This window comes from Pan troglodytes, chromosome 10 (assembly GCF_028858775.2).
Source record: "Pan troglodytes isolate AG18354 chromosome 10, NHGRI_mPanTro3-v2.0_pri, whole genome shotgun sequence".
Lineage (NCBI taxonomy): Eukaryota > Metazoa > Chordata > Mammalia > Primates > Hominidae > Pan > Pan troglodytes.
Window position 1 is genome coordinate 119020404 of NC_072408.2, and position 20931 is coordinate 119041334.

At 45.7% G+C, this 20931-nt stretch overlaps 1 protein-coding gene across 22 annotated transcripts in view; it reads right to left on the minus strand.

The window, feature by feature from the left end:
* HECTD4 (HECT domain E3 ubiquitin protein ligase 4) overlaps positions 1 to 20931 on the minus strand; it is a 222107-nt gene that overhangs the window by 28581 nt on the left and 172595 nt on the right. For all 22 annotated transcript variants that reach the window (XR_010147786.1, XR_010147785.1, XR_010147784.1 and 19 more), the window contains 10 exons: positions 19946 to 20082; positions 19326 to 19452; positions 15834 to 15971; positions 14989 to 15125; positions 12004 to 12164; positions 6211 to 6392; positions 4795 to 5000; positions 4387 to 4517; positions 3886 to 4091; positions 2112 to 2291 (listed from right to left, as the gene is read on the minus strand). Coding sequence is in view for 19 of the 22 variants with exons in the window: in XM_016924278.4 (XP_016779767.1) it covers positions 2112 to 2291; positions 3886 to 4091; positions 4387 to 4517; positions 4795 to 5000; positions 6211 to 6392; positions 12004 to 12164; positions 14989 to 15125; positions 15834 to 15971; positions 19326 to 19452; positions 19946 to 20082 (1605 nt within the window). In the remaining 3 variants the exon portion in view is untranslated. The remainder of the gene's footprint in view (positions 1 to 2111; positions 2292 to 3885; positions 4092 to 4386; positions 4518 to 4794; positions 5001 to 6210; positions 6393 to 12003; positions 12165 to 14988; positions 15126 to 15833; positions 15972 to 19325; positions 19453 to 19945; positions 20083 to 20931) is intronic.

A 20931-nucleotide genomic window follows, 5' to 3' on the forward strand; every position in this document is an offset into this window, starting at 1 on the left:
TGACTTACTAAGTCCAGCACCTACCAAAGAGGGGATCAAGCTTCCTGCTCTCTCAGGACTGACACTGCTTGCAAATTCTGGTTGGAAACAAGTTTGTGACTGTCCTGGAACATGGGCTCTCATAGAACCTCCACAGAGGACAGGTGTCCTTGCTCCCCTCTCTGCTGGGGCACAGGGCTAGGCCCTCAGATGCCAGAACTATTCATGTCACCTCCGTTGTCCTTGCTCTACCATTTAGCATTCATGTAAGACGACCTTGGAGAGAATTCTTCACCAAAATTGCACATGACGGCCTATGAGCTGAAACTCATTCTCAGACAGTGTTCTCTGCTTACGTCCCCCCTATCCACTCCCTGGGTGTTTTTTATTTTTTGCAGAGAAAGGGTCTGGCTATGTTGCTCCATATCCTGAACTCAAGTGATCCTCTTGCCTCAGCCTCTCAAAGTGCTGGATCACAGGTGTGAACCACTGCGCTTGGCCCTCCTAGGGTGTATGAAAGCATTTGACTTGGTTGCCAACATTTAAAAATTGAGAAATTCACATCAACATTTGGATTCCTGGATTTTCTTGAAATAAGAAATTACGGTTCCAGGCCGGGCGCAGTGGCTGATGTCTGTAATCCCAGTACTTTGGGAGGCTGAGGCGGGTGGATCACGAGGTCAGGAGATCGAGACTATCCTGGCTAACATGGTGAAACCCTGTCTCTACTAAAAATACAAAAAATTGGCCGGGCGTGGTGGTGGGCGCCTGTGGTCCTAGCTACTCTGGAGGCTGAGGCAGGAGAATGGCATGAACCCGGGAGGCGGAGCTTGCAGTGAGCTAAGACGGCGCTACTGCACTCCAGACTGGGCGACAGAGCGAGACTCCGTCTCAAAAAAAAAAAAAAAAAAAAAAAGAAAAAGAAAGAAATTACGGTTCTGGCAGAAGCAGGGCCATGTTCTCCTGCAGCAGTGGATGACAGGGCACGTGTCCTCTGTGCCTCCAGCTCACCAAAGTCCCCCTGCCAACTTTCCTCTTTATTTCCCTCATTTAGCTGATCTGTTTGAACCCTGAAGGCACTGAAGGCATCCAAGTGTGCAGTGTTTTCTGTTTGTTTGAGATGGAGTTTCGCTCTTGTTGCCCAGGCTGGAGTGCAATGGCACAATCTTGGCTCACTGCAACCTCCGCCTCCCAGGTTCAAGCGATCCTCCTGCCTCAGCCTCCTGAGTAGCTGGGACTACAGGCATGCACCACCATGCCCGGCCAATTTTTTGTATTTAGTAGAGACAGGGTTTCATCATGTTGGTCAGGCTGGTCTCCATACTCCTGACCTCAGGTGATCAACCCGCCTTGGCCTCCCAAAGTGCTGGGATTACAGGCGTGAGCCACTGCGTCTGGCCCGAGTGTGCAATGTTTTCTTCCCTGCAACATTATGGAAAAATTCAAAAATATAGAAAGCCTGAAGAAATTATACAGTAAACACCTGTGCACTTACCAGCTAGATTCCACCATAAACATGTTGCTGTATTTCCTCTACTACATATCTGTCTACCCCTCTATTCATCCACAAACCCATCTTAGTTTTTGATTATTTCAAAATAAGTTGTAGACATCAGTATGCTTCATCCCTAAACACTTAAGGAGGCATATCATTAAAGTTTAATATTTATTTAGAATTTGTTTAGGTAAATTTGCATATGGTAAAATGCACAACTTTTACATTTATCATTCCATGAGTTTTGCAACCTTTTTGACCCTTTGAGGAACTATGCAGTTATAACCTTTGATTTTGCAACATTGTTCATTTCCACACCACCCTTCACCCCTAAAGTTACAATAATGGCATATACTTCTGTTTTAAAGTAAAGTGGATAAAGTTAATCTTATTTTCCTGGTTAGTTTCCAATCCTCAAAATAATGAAAATACCCGGCAAATCATGGATTTGGGAGTCTAGGTTGTACCTTAAGATCTATTCCCCAAGCCCACTTCAAATGACAGCAATCTGAAGGAGGCTGCAGCTGCCTGGGCTACCTGTGGCCACTCCGTACACCACCTGGCAAGCTCCTTCCTCAGGCACCATGCCAGCTCCACCCCCACCCTAGATTCCGATCCCCAGGGAAGGCAGCCTCACCTAGCAGCTCCACCACCTGCAGGAGGACGGATGTCGGAATGGTGTCAGGCTCATCTTCGGACTTCCCTTCACTGTCCTCTGATTTCCAGGACAGCAGCTGCTCTGCGAAGGCCATAGCCAGTGGGAACTCCAGGGGCAGGGAATGTAACACCAGGACTGCTCCAGGAGGTGGAGACACCCCTGCAAGAAGCACCCAGGAAGAAAGCAGATGATTGGCAGCACCTGACCCAAATAAGCCTCACAAAAGGTCCTGCCAGGTGTGCACGTAGAAACAGGGCTGGAGAGCCCACCCACTCATCTGCTCCAGCAGGAGGACACATAACTCCTGACACTCTGGACAGTGGGCTGCAGGGACACGAGGAGATGGAGGCCATCCCTCCAGGGAGTCCGCTTACTGGGGTGGATTTGGCAAATGGGACAAAGAACGGAGATGAGAACAGAGGACACACACTTGTCATTCAGTTAGATACCAACCAGAATGGGGAAAGTAAGTAACACTTTAAAAGATGACTCACTGGGATATTCCCAGCTTGGTAAAGAAATAATCAGTCCTTTGGTATGGCTGCAATCCCACTAAGACCATTATGCTTATTACAGTGGACCAGCAAGGGGTCCCCAAGACTTAAGACTACTGGCACCTTGGGTTTTGATTATCTTATCACCTTTTGTCACTGCCATGGCCTACGTGTGACCAAAGCTGTCTACAGTGAGAGGAAGAAGGTCCAAGGCTTGATCCCCCTCACATCCTGCACTGCCCCTGAAGCCTCTCTATAAACACCAGTCAGACAGAAGCCAGGGCATCAGAGGGCTTTGGACAAGTCAGAAGCAAACCACATTGGCTTGTATACTCTGGGGTGAATGTTTACATAGTGATAATTGTGGAATGACAGAGATCCTCTGTTTTAAATGTAAAGTTTAAAAAACAGCTAGTATAGGAAAAATACTATGAAAAACAGACTCTAATAAAAAAGACCATAAAGTTGTTTAGCAATGACCAAATCACTGAAGAAATGTTCTTTCATTTCATTCCCTAAGATGCATTGTCTCAAGGACTGGGGTGTGGAGAAGCCCAGGCCTGTTATTTTGGCTAAAAGTTCACATGTTTTCTGTCTCTGGCAAACACGCGTCAGTCTTTTCCTGTCAAGCATGCCGAGGAGGAGCAGTGGAGGCCTGTGATGAGGATTTCCTTTCTTTTCTGTGCATACTCAGACACAGAGCCAGCAGGCCCTGGTGCATACAGAGGACAGGCAGTGACAGCTTCAGGGCATGTGGAGGCAGAGCCCTCATCTAACTCTAAAACGATGGAGGCTTCAAAAAAATGCCCAGGAGATGAGAGCAATCGAGCTTCCAGTTAGTTGAGGAGCAGACTCTCACAGTGGCCAGTGCCCTGGGGAGCCATGTTGAGAATTTGGTTAATGAGAATTCAAGGAATGGCAACTGGGATTATCATAGCCTGAGCCAGCTGTAAGGATGTGATTGCTCTGGTTGTATCATTCTAAACAGACACATCTCAGCACATACTTGTGAAAAGAAAGGAAATCTCCACTGTAGTCTGGACAGCATCTGTCAGGCCTTCCCTAGGTAGGAAAGATAAGTCTTTTAATTTACTGCCTCTAAAAGAAGCAGCAGTTTCTTCCAGAAGTCCCCAGAAGTCCTATTCTTTATCAATAGGAACTGGAACATGCAAGGTACAAAATTCATTATAGCTTCAAAAAGAAGGCAAGAGGAGAATGACTCCAGCTGTTCTCGTCATGACAAGCTGCTGGAGACTCACCCAGTTTGATGTGGACCCTGTCTGTGGAGAGGACCACAGAGGGGTACTGGTCAGCGGTGGGGGGAGGTGCAAGCCCAGTGTTGGCTGGGGACGCGTCCCGCGGGTAACAGGCGGCCTCGATGAGGTTCAGCTGGCCATTTCGCTTCACTTTGTGGCCGAGGCCATATACGAGCACCCGTGCCCACGGTGCCTTGTACAGAGAGGAGCTGAGAAGGAGGGATGGGTGGGTGTTAATACAGGGTCTAGCCATGCACATGGGGACAGGCAGCTTTGCCTTCTCACCAGGGGACGTTAGATGAGAACTGGGCCCAAGTCATTTCCACCACACTTTGGAAGGTCATTCTTTATAGACTAATTCCCCAAACATAGAAATATGGAGAGAATTGTAAGTCATTTGCATTAAAGAATCAGTGATTTGAATTTTTTTCCTTGGCCAGTTTCACCAGAATTCATTTAGCTTTCCTCTCCCCATCATCATCTTCTTGAGAACAGGCAACTTACTCTTTGCGGAATCCAGATTGACTTTCTTTACAAGACACAACAACAAAAGCTGCCCCAGGGAAATTCACGTCCATGTTGACTTTGGATTCGGAAATTGGGAACTCTTCGGAGGGGAACTGCTCTGGTGCTGTCTGCAAAGAGACACTGAATAAGGAAAGCCACGGGCTAAACACAGGGACAGCATTTCATCTTCTCATCTCACATGGCCCAGGAAATCAGCCAAACGACTAAATAGCCCTCTGGAAGGAAGCAAGCTACAGATGAGATAAAGCAGAAGAGCTTCTAGGAAAAGGAAATCGAGAGGAATAGGGACTTGGAAGGGAAAGGGAAGTCATTTTCAGCAAGCCAGTGAGACTCCCAGTTAAAAATGGTAACCACACTGCAGGAACATGAGCTTTAGACTTCTACCTGCAGGAAAGAGCAGATCTGTTTCGTCAGCTCTAAAAGGCTCTCCTCGCCCTGGTGCAGGGTCCGGGTGATGGCCACGTTGAGCCACTCTCTCACTGTCTGGGAGTTGCCCTGGTAAAAGAGGTCCGTGGCGGAGCAGTTCTGGGAATGGATGCAATGCTGTAAAGACTGCGCCAGGAGGATCGAGCTGGAGCTGATGGTGCCGTCTGGGGACGGAAAGGAAACAGAAGTTGACAAGAATCAAAGCAGCCAGTAGCTGTGAGAGTCTAAGTAACAGACAATGAATAACCCATCCAGAAACCCCAGATGGGAGGGTTATCCTGGATATGATGTCCTGGATAACAGATGCCGGCAATCAGATCCTCTGCACCAGGATGGTGGAGGGGGACCCAGGAGATCAATGGGCTTCATACTTTTGCTTTCTTTTCAGCTGTGAAACTGTTTCCTAAAATAAAATCTACACAGAGGCCCAGGTCTATGAAATATATCAAATGGGGCTGCTTGGATCCAGGGGTTCCCAGAGCCTGACCTGTCTGACTACCCTGGCCCACCCCCCCAGGGTACCTCAGGGCACAGCCTGTAGAGAAACTTGTTAGATCATCAGGGCAAAGCTTCTGCCACCACATTTGATGCTTTCCAGGTATGTTTCAGGGCATCTAAGTTCTTGGGATGGGCTGTGGACCCCAGGCGCTCATATGGACCAGTAGCGATGTAGTGCACACATGCCCTGGCTGGGTGGGACCCCACAGTTGTGAGCTGGAGGGCAGCTACCCAGGATGCTGACTGAGCCTAGATTGCTATCTGCAAGTGAGCTTTGAGGGGTGCCCCCTGCCTGCCTCACCTCTTGTTCCCATCTTAGTTGCTGGGAGATCAAGGGGGCAGGCTGGAGGCTGAGATGCCAGGGGAAGACAGAAAGGGCCCCTGAGTCCTGGATAGTGGTGAGGGCAGACTCATCACCTGGCATTCACTGGGGATCAGACACAGCCCTCATGCCAAGGGCACACAGGCTGGCCTTTGGAACAGCCTCAGCAGAACTTATGATGAACCAAATAGGTCTGCTTTGGAGGATGCTGATGACAGGAACATCTCCTTTCTTTCTAATGTCAAATAGAATGTCTGTGGCAACAATACAGTGACTTGGTTTCATAAGTAATACTTAATTTTCCTTGATCCACAATTACATTGGGAAACTTGATGAATGCTTAACAGAGTAATGACTCAAGTGAGTAATCCATTACATTTTTCGAAGAGTGAGAAAGCCCTGCCAGGAGAATCCCAGTTCCTGCGTGCAATTTCTCACGTGAGCCTATGCGCACCATGAGGCATTTCTCGCCCTCATGCGGGGAATGACTACACTGTGCACAGCGCCCGCCTGATGCTAAGTTCCAGAGTGACAGCAGCAAAGCCAAGTTTTACCTGGGAGAGGAGGTGCGAGGAGCTGATTGGACAGCAGTTGCAGGTGCTCCAGGGTAATGTCCCGGATGGCAGGGATGTGGAAGAGGCGAGTGAACAAGTGAGGCAACTTGGGGGCGAAGATATTGAGCAGGGCCATGCGGCAGTACAGCCTGGCCAGCGCAGCCTCGCAGCGCAGCAGCTCCCTGCAAGGGAAAAGGTGGGTGAGATACTCAAAGCCCTGATGCTCCAGCCCCCATACCGGGACCAGGTCGCAGGTTCTGAAGGAAAAGGATCCCGCCTCAGGCTTCTCTTCCAGCCTGATGTTCCAAACCCTAAAGGAGTCACTTGAGTTTTAAACAAAAGTCACATTAAGTTATATTGTTACGTTTGATTTTTCCCAGCTCAAAAAAGCACTGTAGGGAAAAAAATAAAAATACATGTCCGCACAAAAATTTGTACATGTATGTTCATAGTAGCATTATTCCTAATAGCCAAATAGTGATAAGAACTCAAGTGTCCATTAACTCAATGGTTATTGAGTTAAGAACTCAAGTGTCCATTAACTCAAGTCTATACAATGGGGTATTTTTCAGCCATCAAACAGATCAAAGACTGACATACGCCACAATGGGAATAAACCTTGAAACGTCATGTTCTCAGTGAAAGACACCAGATACAAAGGGCCACATATTGGATTCCATTTCTGTAAATTGTCCAGAGGAAAATGCATAGAAACAGAAAATAGATTGGTGGTTGTCAGGAGTTGGTGGGAAAGGAGGATGGGAAGTAACTGCTATGGATATGGGGTTTCTTTTGGGGTGATGAAAATGTTCTAAAATTGATTGTGGTAATGGTTGGACAACTTTGTGAATATAATAAAAACCACTGACTTGTGTACTTTAAATGGGTGAATTGCATGGTATGTAAATTATATCTCAATACAGCTATTATAAAAATACCATCGTGGGCATTTTTTTATGTGATGAATTTGTAAAGTGATCGGCATTCAACTTGAATAATAGCTCATTAGTGCCTAAGCATGTCTTATGGGCCAGGCGCAATGGCTTACACCTGTAATTCTAGCACTTTGGGAGGCCAAAGCAGGAGGATTACTTGAGGTCAGGAGTTTGAGACCAGCCTGGGGAACATAGTGAGAATCCCTCTCTACAAAAAATAGAAATCGCCCTGTAGTCTCAGCTACTTGGGAGGCTGAGGTGGGAGGACTGCTGAGCCCAGTAGTTGGAGGCCACAGTGGGCTATGACTGTGCCACTGCACGCCAGCCTGGGTGACAGAGCAAGACTCTGTTTCTAAAACACAAAAACCTAGGCCCCAAACTCACTCTGAACCCACAGGGGTCATTTGATATTCCTACTGACCCTAATTAAATTTAATGCTGGTGTATCATAATTCAAATTTAGGTGTAATGGCAATTAAAGAAACAACCCCATATGGAACACTTGATGAGTGTATGTGTGAAGTGAAGATAAACAAAAAGAAGACAGCTAAGAAACTACATCGTAGGTGGTTTCTTCCTTATCAACACCAGTCTGTGTGGTTCTCATGCCAGGATGAACAATAAACACACTTCTCCTGTCTCCTCCCTCCTTGGAAGCCCATGTGTTCACTGCATTAACAAAGCACATGAGGACCACGGCAACAAAATTGGTAAGGACTGAATGGGCAAGCTGAGAACCCCACGGTTCTCCCCTTGGCTTTCACCTCAGAGTTTATAGGCCAAAGTTACCAGGGACGGAACTGTTTGTTTTGTTTTCTTGGGCTTTTTTGAGACAGGCCCTGTTGCCCAAACTGAAGTGCAGTGGCGTGATCATAGCTCACTGCAGCCTTGACCTCCCGGGCTCAAGCAATCTTCCAGCTTTAGCCTCTTGAGTAGCTGGGACTACAGACATGCGCCACTGCTCCTAGCTAATTTTTTCTTATTTTTGTAGAGACACGGTCTCTCTCTCTCTCTTTTTTTTGTTTTTTGAGAGGGAGTCTTGCTTTGTCACTCAGGCTGGAGTGCAGTGGTGTGATCTCGGCTCACTGCAACCTCCGCCTCCCAGGTTCAAGCGATTCTCCTGCCTTGGCCTCCCAAGTAGCGGGGATTACAGGCGTGTGCCACCATGCCTGGCTGATTTTTGTATTTTTAGTAGAGACGGGGCCTTACCATGTTGGCTAGGCTGGTCTCGAACTCCTCACCTCAAGTGATCTGTCCACCTCGGCCTCCCAAAGTGCTGGGATTATAGGCGTGACCCACTGTGCCCAGCCAAGACAGGGTCTCTCTATGTTGCCCAGACTAGTCTTGAACTCCTGGGCTCAAATGATCTTCCTTCCTTGGCCTCCCAAAGTGCTAAGATTACAGGCGTGAGCCACCGCGCCTGGCTATGAGCTTGTTTTGGGTCTGACCTGCAGCCCCGGTTTGGACACTGTACACTGCTAATGCCTCTGAAGCCACTGCTGCTCTAGCCTCTGTTTTCCAAAATCCTCTTTATTTATTAAAAAAAAATTTGAGACAAGGTCTTGCTCTGTTGCCCAGGTTGGAGGACACTGGTAATCATGGCTCACTGCAGCCTTGAACTCCCGGGCTCAAGCAATGCTCTCACCTCAGCCTCCCACTTAAATAGCCAGGACTACAGGTATGCACCACCAAGCCCAGCTAACCAAAGTCTTCTTTAAAACCACTGTGAGTGCTTTAGCACAGAATACAATCTTGATGAAAATCTGTGCCAGGACCAGAAATCCAACCACTGAATGATCACACAGATCTGCATGGCATGTTTCCTATGTCTTCCAATACCAGGACCACCGCATTAACACTGATTAAACATCCTACACTTGTAAGTTGATTGTAACTCTATAAGGACTTTCTTGCCTTCTCTCTCAGTTGCTAGTCAGCAGTCAACAGGTTTCATCTATCAAAGTTGTTTGCTAAAAAAAATGACCAAAAGACTTATTAAATAAAGCTTTAAAAGCTTTTAATAATACCATGTTGATATTCAAGCATGTATGTTTGGGGACCCTTTTCAGCATCTATTTTGAGTCTACAATGTGTGTCAGGGCCTAGCTTAGGCACTGGGGACTCCAGCAACCTCTGCCTCCTGGGATCAAGTGATTCTCATGCTTCAGCCTCCCGAGTAGCTGGGACCATAGGCACATGCCACCAGACCCGGCTAATTTTTGTATTTTTAGTAGAGATGGGGTTTCACCTGTTGGCCAGGCTGGTTTTGAACTCCTGGCCTCAAGTGAACCGCCCACCTCGGCCTCCCAAAGTGCTGGGATTACAGGTGCAAGCCGCTGCACCCAGCCCACAAGAACAAATTTTAACAAACAAGCAAAATAACAGCAGTAAAAACATCAGGTCCTGGGAGAGCATTAAAATACTGTAGTTTCCTGACAAAAAGCGCATGGACAGTCACCTTAGATGGTGAGGGCAGAGCTTTTTGAAGAGGTGAGTATTCACTGAGATCTGAATTACAGAACGAGACGGCCAGGGGGAGCTCTGGGCCATCCCTAAGGAAGCAACACACTAGCTGTGTGAGCACCACAGAGGAGGGGCTGCCAAGCTCAGAGGCTCCTGTGGGGTTCTGTGAAGCAGGTTAGGTTTGAATGTACTCCATGGGAAGGTCTGCATTAGAGGAGGGAGAGCTGATTTCTGTGTCTAAAAGATCGCTCCAGCTGTTGTGGAGAGGAGAGCCGAGGCCTGGGCTGTCGTGGTGGAGGTAGGAATGGAGACGTGTGCAGATGGGGACATATTTTGGAACAGTCAATGGCACCTGCTGATAGCTCTCTTGAGGAAAAAGGATGGTTTGTGGTGCCCCTTCCAGATATGGGGAGGCCAGAGGCAGAGGAGATTTCAGGGAAAAATTCAGATTCCACCTCACACGAGAAACTTTAGGGGCTTATGAGATTATTTGTGAGTTAAAGGTCAACAAAACCCTATCCTTGTCTACCTCAGAACTGCCCTTGGTTAAGGTGTTTTAAAGTCAGTTCTTCTGAAAACCTGACAAAGAATGTCGGCAACATCACAAGGCACTGCTTATGATACCAGTGACCCCTCACAGGCAAGCTGTGTCTAAATGGGGAGGACTGTGAAGAAGAACATTCTTGGTGGGAAGCCACAGCTTCAAGGCTTCTGGAGCATGGTGATGCTTGTAACTGGGCATGCCTCTTGCTGGAATCCCTGGAAGCCATGCCTGTGGAGTGTTCACAAGAGATGTCAGCTTGGATTAGGACACGGGGCTGTTGAGCCGCCGGCCACAGGAGCCCTGCTGTGGGACATTTCTCCTTCACACCTGAGTTGACACTTGGGTAGGTATGTAGGTGGGGTCAGTAGGTAGGGTCAGGGAATAGCCCCTGAACTTCTATGTGGACGACTGTGAGGACCCCTGTTGAAGAAACATTTGTGATATTGCCCTGTGGTATGCCTACTTCCTGTCCTGTATCTCGCTAAGTAAAGCTAAGAAAGTCATATGTGACCTATTTTGGTCTTGTGAATTTGACTGACTCATTGAACTTAAGATCACCCAAACGCTGCAATGCAATCTCAAGTGGAGATGGTCTATCTCAAGAGGTCTTGCCGTCTAGATAGATAAGCATATCTGGAGTTCCAGTGAGAGATGAGAGCTGGAGATACACTCAACTTGATTCAAAATTGTCAACATCATGAGAAATTGTGATGGCTAACGGATGAACAGCATGAAAAATAGTTTCTGGAAATTTTTATTAGAGAATTCCATTTATTATTATATTTTCCTCTGAATTATTACAAGACATTTTAAGATGGAAAGGAATAATTCTCAGGGGAATTGGCAATGGTGAACATGAGGGAGCTTTGCCAGATCTTTAGGTTTCAGCCCACTGAGGGCAGGCACATGCCTTGAACACCTTCTCTTCTGGAAGCCTGCACAGTGCTAGCCACATAGAAAGCACTCAACCAATACCTGATTGGCTTCACAGTGAAAGGAGCTTACACTGTACCTGGACATCTTCTTACCTTTTCTTGACTTGCTTTACTCTCCGTAACTTTCTCCACGCTCTTCCAATCCATGGAATGTGATGGCTATTCATCCATTAGCTATCACGATTTCTTGTGATGTTGACAATTTTGAATCAAGTTGAGTGTATCTCCAGCTCTCATCTCTCACTAGAACTCCAGATACGCTTATCTGTCTAGACGGCAAGACCTCTTGCTGTCTCCGGTTGAGATTGCATTGCAGCATTTGGGTGGTCTTAAGTTCAATGAGTCAGTCAATCTCTAGCTACCCATCAGTCCTCCCAAATCACAGTAGGGTGCATGTTGCATAAGTCAGATGATTCTAGATCCCCCAACTTTTTTTTTTTTTTTTTTTTTGAGACGGAGTCTCCCTTTGTCACCCAGGTTGGAGTGCAGTGGCACAATCTTGGCTCACTGCAACCTCCGTCTCTCGGGTTCAATAGATTCTCCTGCCTTAGCCTCCAGAGTAGCTGGTATTACAGGTGCCCATCACCAAGATCGGCTAATTTTTGTATTTTTAGTAGAGATGCGAGTTCACCAGGTTGGCCGGGCTGGTCTCGAACTTGTGACCTCAAGTGATCTGCCCACCTGGGCCTCCCAAACTGCTGGGATTACAGGCGTGAGCTACCGTGCCTGGCCCCTAGATCCCCCGACTTTTCTTCACACCTCCTGCAATTTTGCTGTTATCTTTATTAGCTGCCTTCTCTAAGTGTTAGCTTTGAAGGAAAAACTTTCTTGCCGAGGATAAATGGTACATGGTACATGTGGTAGAGCGAAGTTGGTGGATTTCTGTGACCCCGTAGAAAGAAGGGCCCAATTGTACCTGTGAATTTGAAGGTTGGTATTGTCCAGTGTGACCAGCCCATTGGTGGCAGTCCTTCGGTAGCCTGCTGGGGGCCTTTCCAACATGTCAATAGGATACCAGTATCGCACCAGCACACCTTCACTGCGGAGGTACGTTTCTACCTGCACCAGTTCATTCACCTACAATAGGAAAAGAAAATGTCTGTTTGTGCTGTTTGCTTTTGTTTTCCATGTGTGCGTGCGTGTGTGTGTGTGTGTGTGTGTGTGTGTGTATTTTCAGTCCAGGCTTTTAGGTATTATAATTTGTAACTAATTGCTATTTCATAGACAAAACAAATGAAAGAGAATTCACAATACATTTTGGAAACACATATTATAAGTAATCTTATTACTATATAAACTTGCTATGTGCTTTTCTAAGAAAATAACAAAATAACAAACATCAGAAATGGGAGAGATCTTATTTTATTTTTTTTGAGATGGAGTCTCACCGTGTCATCCAAGCTGGAGTGCAGTGGTGTCATCTCGGCACACTGCAGTCTCTGCCTCCCAGGTTCAAGAGATTCTCCTGTCTCAGCCTCCCAAGTAGCTGGGACTAGGCACCCACCACTATGCCCAGCTAATTTTTGTATTTTTAGTGGAGGTGGGGTTTCACCATGTTGGCCAGGCTGGTCTTAAACTCCTCACCTCAAGTGATCCGCCTGCCTTGGCCTCCCAAAGTGTTGGGATTACAGGCGTGAGCCGCCATGCCCAGCCAGGAATCAGAGAGATTTTAAATGAATTCTTAAATATAAATGTGAATTAATGACATACTAGAAAGGCCAAAAGCCAATTATTGAAAAAAAAATTTCAATCAAAATAAAAAAAGAACAGGATAATATATACATAAACACACAAACAACCAGACTTATATATATATATTTATACATATATAACCAGATTATAGCAATAAATGCTAGTTTCATGCCATTGATTTAGTCTAAGTTCAAAGACATCTGCTTAGTACTGAGTGTTTTAGTTTTTCCATACCAGATGGAAAATTTTAATTGATACAATAAAGATTTTCAATGTAATCATAAGTTAGCAATTTAAAGAGAATAGTGCTATATTTCCAGCGCACACTGTTGCTAGGTAAAATTTATGTTCATTGTTTTTATGTTAATAATATCTTAAAAGCAGGGAATCTGTCTGATAGCTGTATTTTATTTCTAGGAAAATAAAAAGTAAGCTCATACATATGTATTTTGGATGCAAATACCAATGCAATTTTCATTTAGGGATTATTAAACTGGAGAGAAATTACCTTAGAAATAACAGAATGATTATAATAAGGACAATTCTATTTTTCTAATTTTTATTTTCACACATTTCTATTGCTCAAAAATATCATCCTAATGTATTTTCTTACAATCAGAGTCAGAAGTTTGCATCAGAAGGCAGTGGGAGATTAACAGTATTATTGATGGAATTTTCCATTTGAAAGTTCACCTCAGTGACCACCAGTCAATAGCCCCTCTAAAAAAATCTAATGAGTTAAATTACATTCTGACAAAATAGAGTCAGATGATGTAATTTTTTTTTTTTTTTTTTGAGACAGTGTCTTGCTCTGTTGCCCAGGTTGGAGTGCCATGGCATGATCTCGGCTCACTGCAACCTCTGCCTCTGGGGTTCAAGCAATTCTCCTGCCTCGGCCTCCCAAGTAGCTAGGACTACAGGTTCGTGCCACCATGCCCAGCTAATTTTTGCATTTTTAGTAGAGATGGGGTTTCATTATGTTGGCTAGGCTAGTCTCAAGCTCCTGACCTCAAGTGATCCACCTGCCTCGGCCTCCCAAAGTGCTGGGATTACAGGCATGAGCCACCGCATCTGGCCTAAAGATGTAAATTTTTTCAAGGTAAATTTCAAAGCATTAATGGAACCTAGTATCATCTGTATCTCTCTCTAGACAGATACCAAAGTTTATATCTATACAGTGATTGATGATATTAATATTTTATCAGAGACTCTCAGGCTTGATCTGTATATTATTTCACCAGTTTTTCCTGCATAGGAAGCTTCTCAAATACAAGGATGGGCATGCAACCTCAGAATCACATAGTCATGGCTTTCAAACAGGAGTCTCTTTTCAAAAGAAAGCTTTGGCCTTGTCCTCTCTCACTCTGCCCCCTTCCTGAAAAGTCCTAGCTGTGTCCTAGGAGAGAGCTTTGCAAAATGGAGGAGGAAACCACTGATCCAGTTTAATACACTCATTTTACAGATAGGGAAATTGAGGCTGAGAGAATCAGTGAGATGACGTGATCAAAATGACAAAACTTTTTTCTTTTTTTTTTTCCTTTGGAGACAGGGACTCACTCTGTTGCCCAGGCTGGAGAACACTGACGCCATCACAGCTCACTGCAGCCTTGACCTCCCAGGCTGAAACGATCCTCCCACCTTAGCCTCCCACACAGCTGGGACTACAGATATGCCCACCATGACTAGCTAATTTTTTGTAGAGACAGGGTCTCGCCATGTTGCCCAGGCTGGTCTCGAACTCCTGGGCTCAGGTAATCCTCCTTCCTCGGCCTCCCAAAGTGCTGGGATTACAGGTGTGAGCCCCACGCCCAGCCTATTTCTTTGATTTGTGTCTGTATGACCATCATGGCAATGACAGATCATCCATTCATCAAGGACAATGGGGACTTTTCCCTGGGAACTTGGGTAGATATAATGCAGGAACAGTTTGAACATGTCAGACAGAAAATAATGGTAGAGGTGGTGTGGTCTGAAGGCGGCCACAGCTTTGAGACTGGAGAGCCTACCATCTACTGCCAGCCCTGATCTGAGTCCCTGAGGAAAGCTCAGGCAAGTCAATTGGCATTAGAGCATTTTTGCTTTGTGTCTTCATCCCTGATTTGAAGAGAAACTCATCTGTATAATCACTTTTTAAGGTACCTGGGAATCTGGGCATGACAGCCTCAGTATATATAAAATAGCTTATTAATCAGAATGGCTGTTCACTCACTGAATCAACATCTAAGACGACTCCATGAAGCCCAAAGGTTTTCAGCATCCCTCGGATGGCAAATTTTGGCAGAGCAGTTCCAACAGCACTGCTGGCTACATTATTGCTGTCTGGAGAGCGGGTTACTACTGTGAGACCTGAGGAGTGTAGAGGGAGAAGTTTTTCAGGAAAAAGTACCACTGCATCTGGGTTCTTACATGTAGCATCTAAAATAGCTCTCCAGATAAAAATAAAATAATAAAATAAAATAAAATAGCTCTACGGGCTTTAACAGAACCCTCAGTTTTGTTATAACCAAGCAAGAACACAACTCAGTCTGGAAGGTAATATAATAGAACGTTGTAAAAGCTCTTACAATTGAAGAATAAAAAGACAAATAAGCCAGTTTAAAATGGGCAAAGAATTTTTTGTTTGTTTTTTGAGACAGAGCCTTGCTCTGTGGCCCAGGCTGGAGTGCAGTGGTGTGATCTCGGCTCACTGCAACCTCCGCCTCCCAGGTTCAAGTGATTCTCCTGCCTCAGCCTCTAGAGTAGCTGGGATTACAGGCGTGCGCCACCAGGCCCAGCTATTTTCTATGTTTTTAGTAGAGACGGAGCCCAGGCCCTACCTCTTTTCTTGTGCAGCTGCCTGCCCCACTCAGCTCATGCTACTGAGTTCTGGGAAGTGGGAAGGGCCCCACCAGGGTTGCTCTAGGGCTTCACATGGGGCGGTGTGGAAGAGGTTAGCCCAGTCGGAGTAAGGAGAGTCACCCTAGGAGAACCACCAGCTGCTTGTGCACATTAAGGAAAATTCAACCTCTCATTTCATAGGAAATTTCATAGGTGGAGTAAGGAGGAAAGCAAAACCTTTTCGAACTTTATCAATTGTGAACTTGTTTGCTTCGTCTTTAATGTCTTCAATGGTGGGAAGATAAAGGTCTCTTGGGATGCCACCATTCTCTTCGTAGAGAAATTCAACCGTCTGTCGGGCAATATCCACCATACCTAAAAAATATAACAGCACAGGGTAACTCCCCAAAGAGTACACACAGATCAACCATGACACTGACTTACATGTAGGGTGAAATGATAAGGGAATCTTTCAAACATTGTTTATGAAAGTACATAACCCTTTGGCGAAGGAAATTGTGCAGTATCTACCATGTTTGGAATACTAAATGTACTACTTTTAGGAATGTCTCAAATCTCTTCCACAGAAATATAAGCACTAAGGCCAGGCACAGTGGCTCACACCTGTAATCCCAGCACGTTGGGAGGCTGAGGCAGGTAGATTACTTGAGGCCAGGAGTTCAAGACCAGCCTGACCAACATGGTGAAACCCCGTCTCTACTAAAAATACAAAAATTAGCCAGGCATGGTGGCAGGCGCCTGTAAACCCAGCTACTCGGGAGGTTGAGGCAGGAGACTTGCTTGAACCCAGGAGACAGAAGTTGCAGTGAGCCAAGCTGGCGCCACTGCACTCCAGCCTCAATGACAGGGAAAGACTCCATCTCAAAAAAAAAAAAAAAAAGGGCCAGGTGTAGTGGCTCACGCCTATAATCCCAACACTTCGGGAGGCCGAGGAGGGTGGATCCCCTGAGGTCAGGAGTTTGAGACCAGCCTGGCCAACATGGCAAAACCCCGTCTCTATTAAAAATACAAATTAGCTGGGCGTGGTGGCAGGTGCCTGTAATCCCAGCCACTCGGGAGGCTAAGGCAGGAGAACTGTTTGAACCCGGGAGGTGGAGGTTGCAGTGAGCTGAGATTGCACCACTGCACTCTAGCCTGGGAGACAGAGCAAGTAGCACTGTTGGTAGATAGCAAAAAAGTGGAAAAAACCGAAGTGTTCATCAGTATAAAATGACTAAAAATGGTCCATTATTTTGCAGTTATTTCATTTTCGTTAACTCAAAATAACAAATTACAGGACAAATGGAGAGGAAGAAGAAAGTGAGGGTAACGTTTCTTTTTCTTTTTCTTTTTTTTTTGAGACAGAGTCTTGCTCTGCCGCCCAGGCTGGAGTGCAGTGGTGCAATCTTGGCTCACTGCAACTTCCATCTCCCAGGCTCAAGTGATTCTCATGCTTCAGCCTCTCAAGTAGTTGGGATTACAGGCGCGCACTACCACATTCGGCTAATATTTTTGTATTTTTAGTAGAGATGGGGGTTCACCATGTTGCCTAGGCTGGTCTCAAAACTCCTGACCTCAAGTGATCCGCCTGCCTTGGCCTTCCAAAGTGCTGAGATTACAGGTGTGAGCCACCGTGGCTGGCCATGTTTATTTCTCTCTATATTTTTGTACTGTTTGATTTTTACTGCAATAAACACATGTTGCTTGTTTAAGAAAGAGAGAAGGCTATATGAGCTTCTTCTATCCACTTATTGAGATTGCTCTTTCTTCCCAGAGAAAGAACATACGATTATGTTTGATAGCAACAGCTACTATTAATTAATAAACCAAGTAATTAAATGTCCAAAGACCTGGGAGGAAAAGCATTATGGGAGGAAAGCAAAATGGGCACAATTCCTCCATATCCTGTTGTTGCCTTAGGCCCCACAGTGCCCAGGACGTTGTGGGTGAAAGGGCAGGTGTTGGTCAGGGGCAGTGGCTCACACCTGTAATCCCAGCACCTTGGAGGCCCAGGTGGGAAGACTGTTTGAAGCCAGGAGTTCAAGACCACCCTGAGGGACATAGCAACACCCTGTCACTACAAAAAATAAAAAAATTAGCCGGGCTTGGTAGTGAGTGCCTGTAGTCCCAGGTACTCGCGAAGCTGAAGCAGGAGGATCTCTTGAGCCCAAGAGTTTGAGGCTGCAATGAGCTATGATTGCACCACTGTACTCCAGCCCAGTTAATATAGAGCGAGACTCTCTCAAAAAAATAATTAAAAAAGTGGGTGTTGATAGAATCTGCTTTTTTTTTTTTTTTTTTTTTTTTGAGACGGAGTCTGACTCTGTTGCCCAGGCTGGAGTGCAGTGGCGTGATCTCTGATCACTGCAAGCTCTGCCTCCCGGGTTCCTGCCATTCTCCTGCCTCAGCCTTCCGAGTAACTGGGACTACAGGTGCCTGCCACCATGCCTGGCTAATTTTTTGTATTTTTCGTAGAGACGGGGTTTCACCGTGTTAGCCAGGATGGTCTCAATCTCTTGACCTCATGATCCGCCTGCCTCGGCCTCCCAAAGTCCTGGGATTACAGGCGTGAGCCACTATGCCTGGCCTAGAATCTGCTTTTTTTACACAAGGCCTAACTCCATCCCACCTATCTACCATTCTTTTATTCACTGGTCTTACTGTAAGGAAAAAGCATGGCAATTTTCTGAGCAGAGTTTAAAAGGGGGCTGTGATTAGAGACAGACACTTTTGGAATTAAGTGTTAGAATAAACAAGAAATTGTGGCCTAAGATTAGAAGATTAGGGAACAATAATCTTTGCAATGTTTTCAAAAGGAACAGTGGGTATGAGAAAAAAATACTGTTTGTTTATGTATGTGTGTGTGTGTGTATGTATGTATGTATGTATGTATGTATTTGAGACAGACTCTTGTTCTATCTTGCCCAGGCTGGAGTGCAGTGGCACAATCTCAGCTCACTGTATGTATGTATGTATGTATGTATGTATGTATGTATGTATGTATGTATGTATTTGAGACAGACTCTTGTTCTATCTTGCCCAGGCTGGAGTGCAGTGGCACAATCTCGGCTCACTGCCGCTTCTGCCTCCTGGGTTCAAGCGATTCTCCCGTCTCAGCCACCGGAGTAGCTTGGACTACAGGCGTGTGCCACCACACCCAGCTAATTTTGCATTTTTAGTAGAGATGGGGTTTCGCCATGTTGGCCAGGCTGCTCTCGAACTCCTGACCTCAGGTGATCCACCCACCTCAGCCTCCTAAAGTGCTGGGATTACAGGCGTGAGCCACCATGGCCGGCCAAAAATGCTGTTTAATAAGCAGGAATCAGGGAACAGTGAGAGACTGCCAAATCAACCTTGCAGAGCACATATTCCATTTTAAAGATGGGGAAAGCCCAGAGATGTTAAGTAATTTTCTCAAGTCCACACAGCTGGTAAACAGTGTGACTTCAGATGTGAACTGTTAACCACCAGACCACAGAGTTTCCCATTATAACCACTCCAGCTTCACTGCAGCAGCCCATCAACCCAAAATATTCAGCTAAACTGACAAGCAAATCAAAGTCCAGCAATGAAAACAAAAGATCAGAGTTCACTAAAGGTAAGGTCAAAGACACTGTTAAGTCTGGTGCAACATTAGATGAGTCTCTCCTGATTTACATTCTGATTTTCATCCAGCTCCTCACTTCAAGTCATGAAGTAACCTCCTTAGCAGAACAAAAAGTACCAGACCTAGTTGTAAGGCCCCCTTTATCTGGTCCAGGCCCGATTTCCGCTCTGCTTCATTGCGGAAGCGTCTTCGGATGGTAGGAAAAACCTTGGTCTCCCATGCTTTCACCAGCAGGGCGTAGTGGTCCTCCTGGAAGCAGAAGGAACCTCATGAACGGAGAAGGAATATCTGGTGCAGGCATCACTGTTTCCCTAACTTACAGCCCTCACCCTGAGGTCTTCACCCCACTTAAATGCCAGTAATAGAAAGATCAGACATAGACCCCTGTACTAGATACATCCCCAGATGCCAGGGCAGGGAACAGCAACACTAGGGCAAGCTCTTCGTTTCCCTCTAAAGAAGCCATAGAAGCACTTTCACAGGATTCTGAACTATTGCAAAGCACTTCACTTCTCCAGTTTCTGGATCTTCACCGGGCAAAATGGCCCAACGGATATCGCTATTGATAGGGGTTTAGAAAAATTAACACTCTAAGGTCACTGTTCAAGCACAATGATGTCACTGAGAGTAACAAAACCAGCTTTGCACTGTCACATCAAAATCACTCCTCCAGGCTTGTCCTAGTCACTAGGGAGCTAAGCAAATGCTGCTGAGTCCTGATCTAAGCCTGTGGGTCTCTTACCTGAGGGATGTCATCATCGTCATCATCATCGCTTTCATCATCTGCAATGGGAGGCGGGTGAGGGTCTGGGCCAGAGGTGATGAAATTCTCATAGCTGAGCTCGACTTTATAATGACAGGAGGTGTCACTATCATATTCTGTAACAGAGCACAAGGACAGCGAATTCTAAACAAGAGCAGGCTAGAAAAATCCTTAACTTCTCACCCTTAGACAAACCAGATTATCTTAATTTGCATGATAGGAAGACTCCTAGTACACTGAGGAATTTTAAATCACAGAGTCTAGGAATAACTAATTATCTATAATTACCCTGAATCCTAAAATAGTTTTTATGAGTATAATTCATTCAATTCAGAGAAGACTTTAGAAAGTCCTTCAGTATAGATAGAAATAAACAGGCTTTTTTTTTTTTTTTTTTTTGAGACAGAAGCTCACTCTGTTGCTTAGGCTGGCAAGCAGTGGTGCAAAGATAGGTCACTGCAGCTAAACCTCCTGGGCTCCAGTGATCCTCCCACCTCAACCTCCTGAGTGGCTGGGACTACAGGTGTGTGCCACCACGCCTGGCGATTTTTAAAATTTTTTTGTAGAGACAGGGTCTCACTGTGCTGCCTAGGTTGGTCTCAAACTCCTGGGCTCAAGCTATCCTCCTTCCTTGACTTCCCAGTGTTGGGATTATAGATGTGAGCCACAGTGTCTGGCCCTAAACAGAATCTTAAAACAGTTTGCAAACTAGTATCCAATGGGCCAAATATGGCCTGCAGACATCCTTACTTTGGTGAGCTGTTTTATTTAATTTTATGAAAAAATTGTTACAAGTAATCATAAAAGTTTTTTTTTTTTTTTTTTTTTGAGATGGAGTTTCGCTCTTATTGCCCAGGCTGGAGTGCAATGGCACGATCTCAGCTCACTGCAACCTCCACCTCCCGGTTCAAGCAATTCTTCTGCCTCAGCCTCCTGAGTAGCTGGGGATTACAGGCACACGCCAC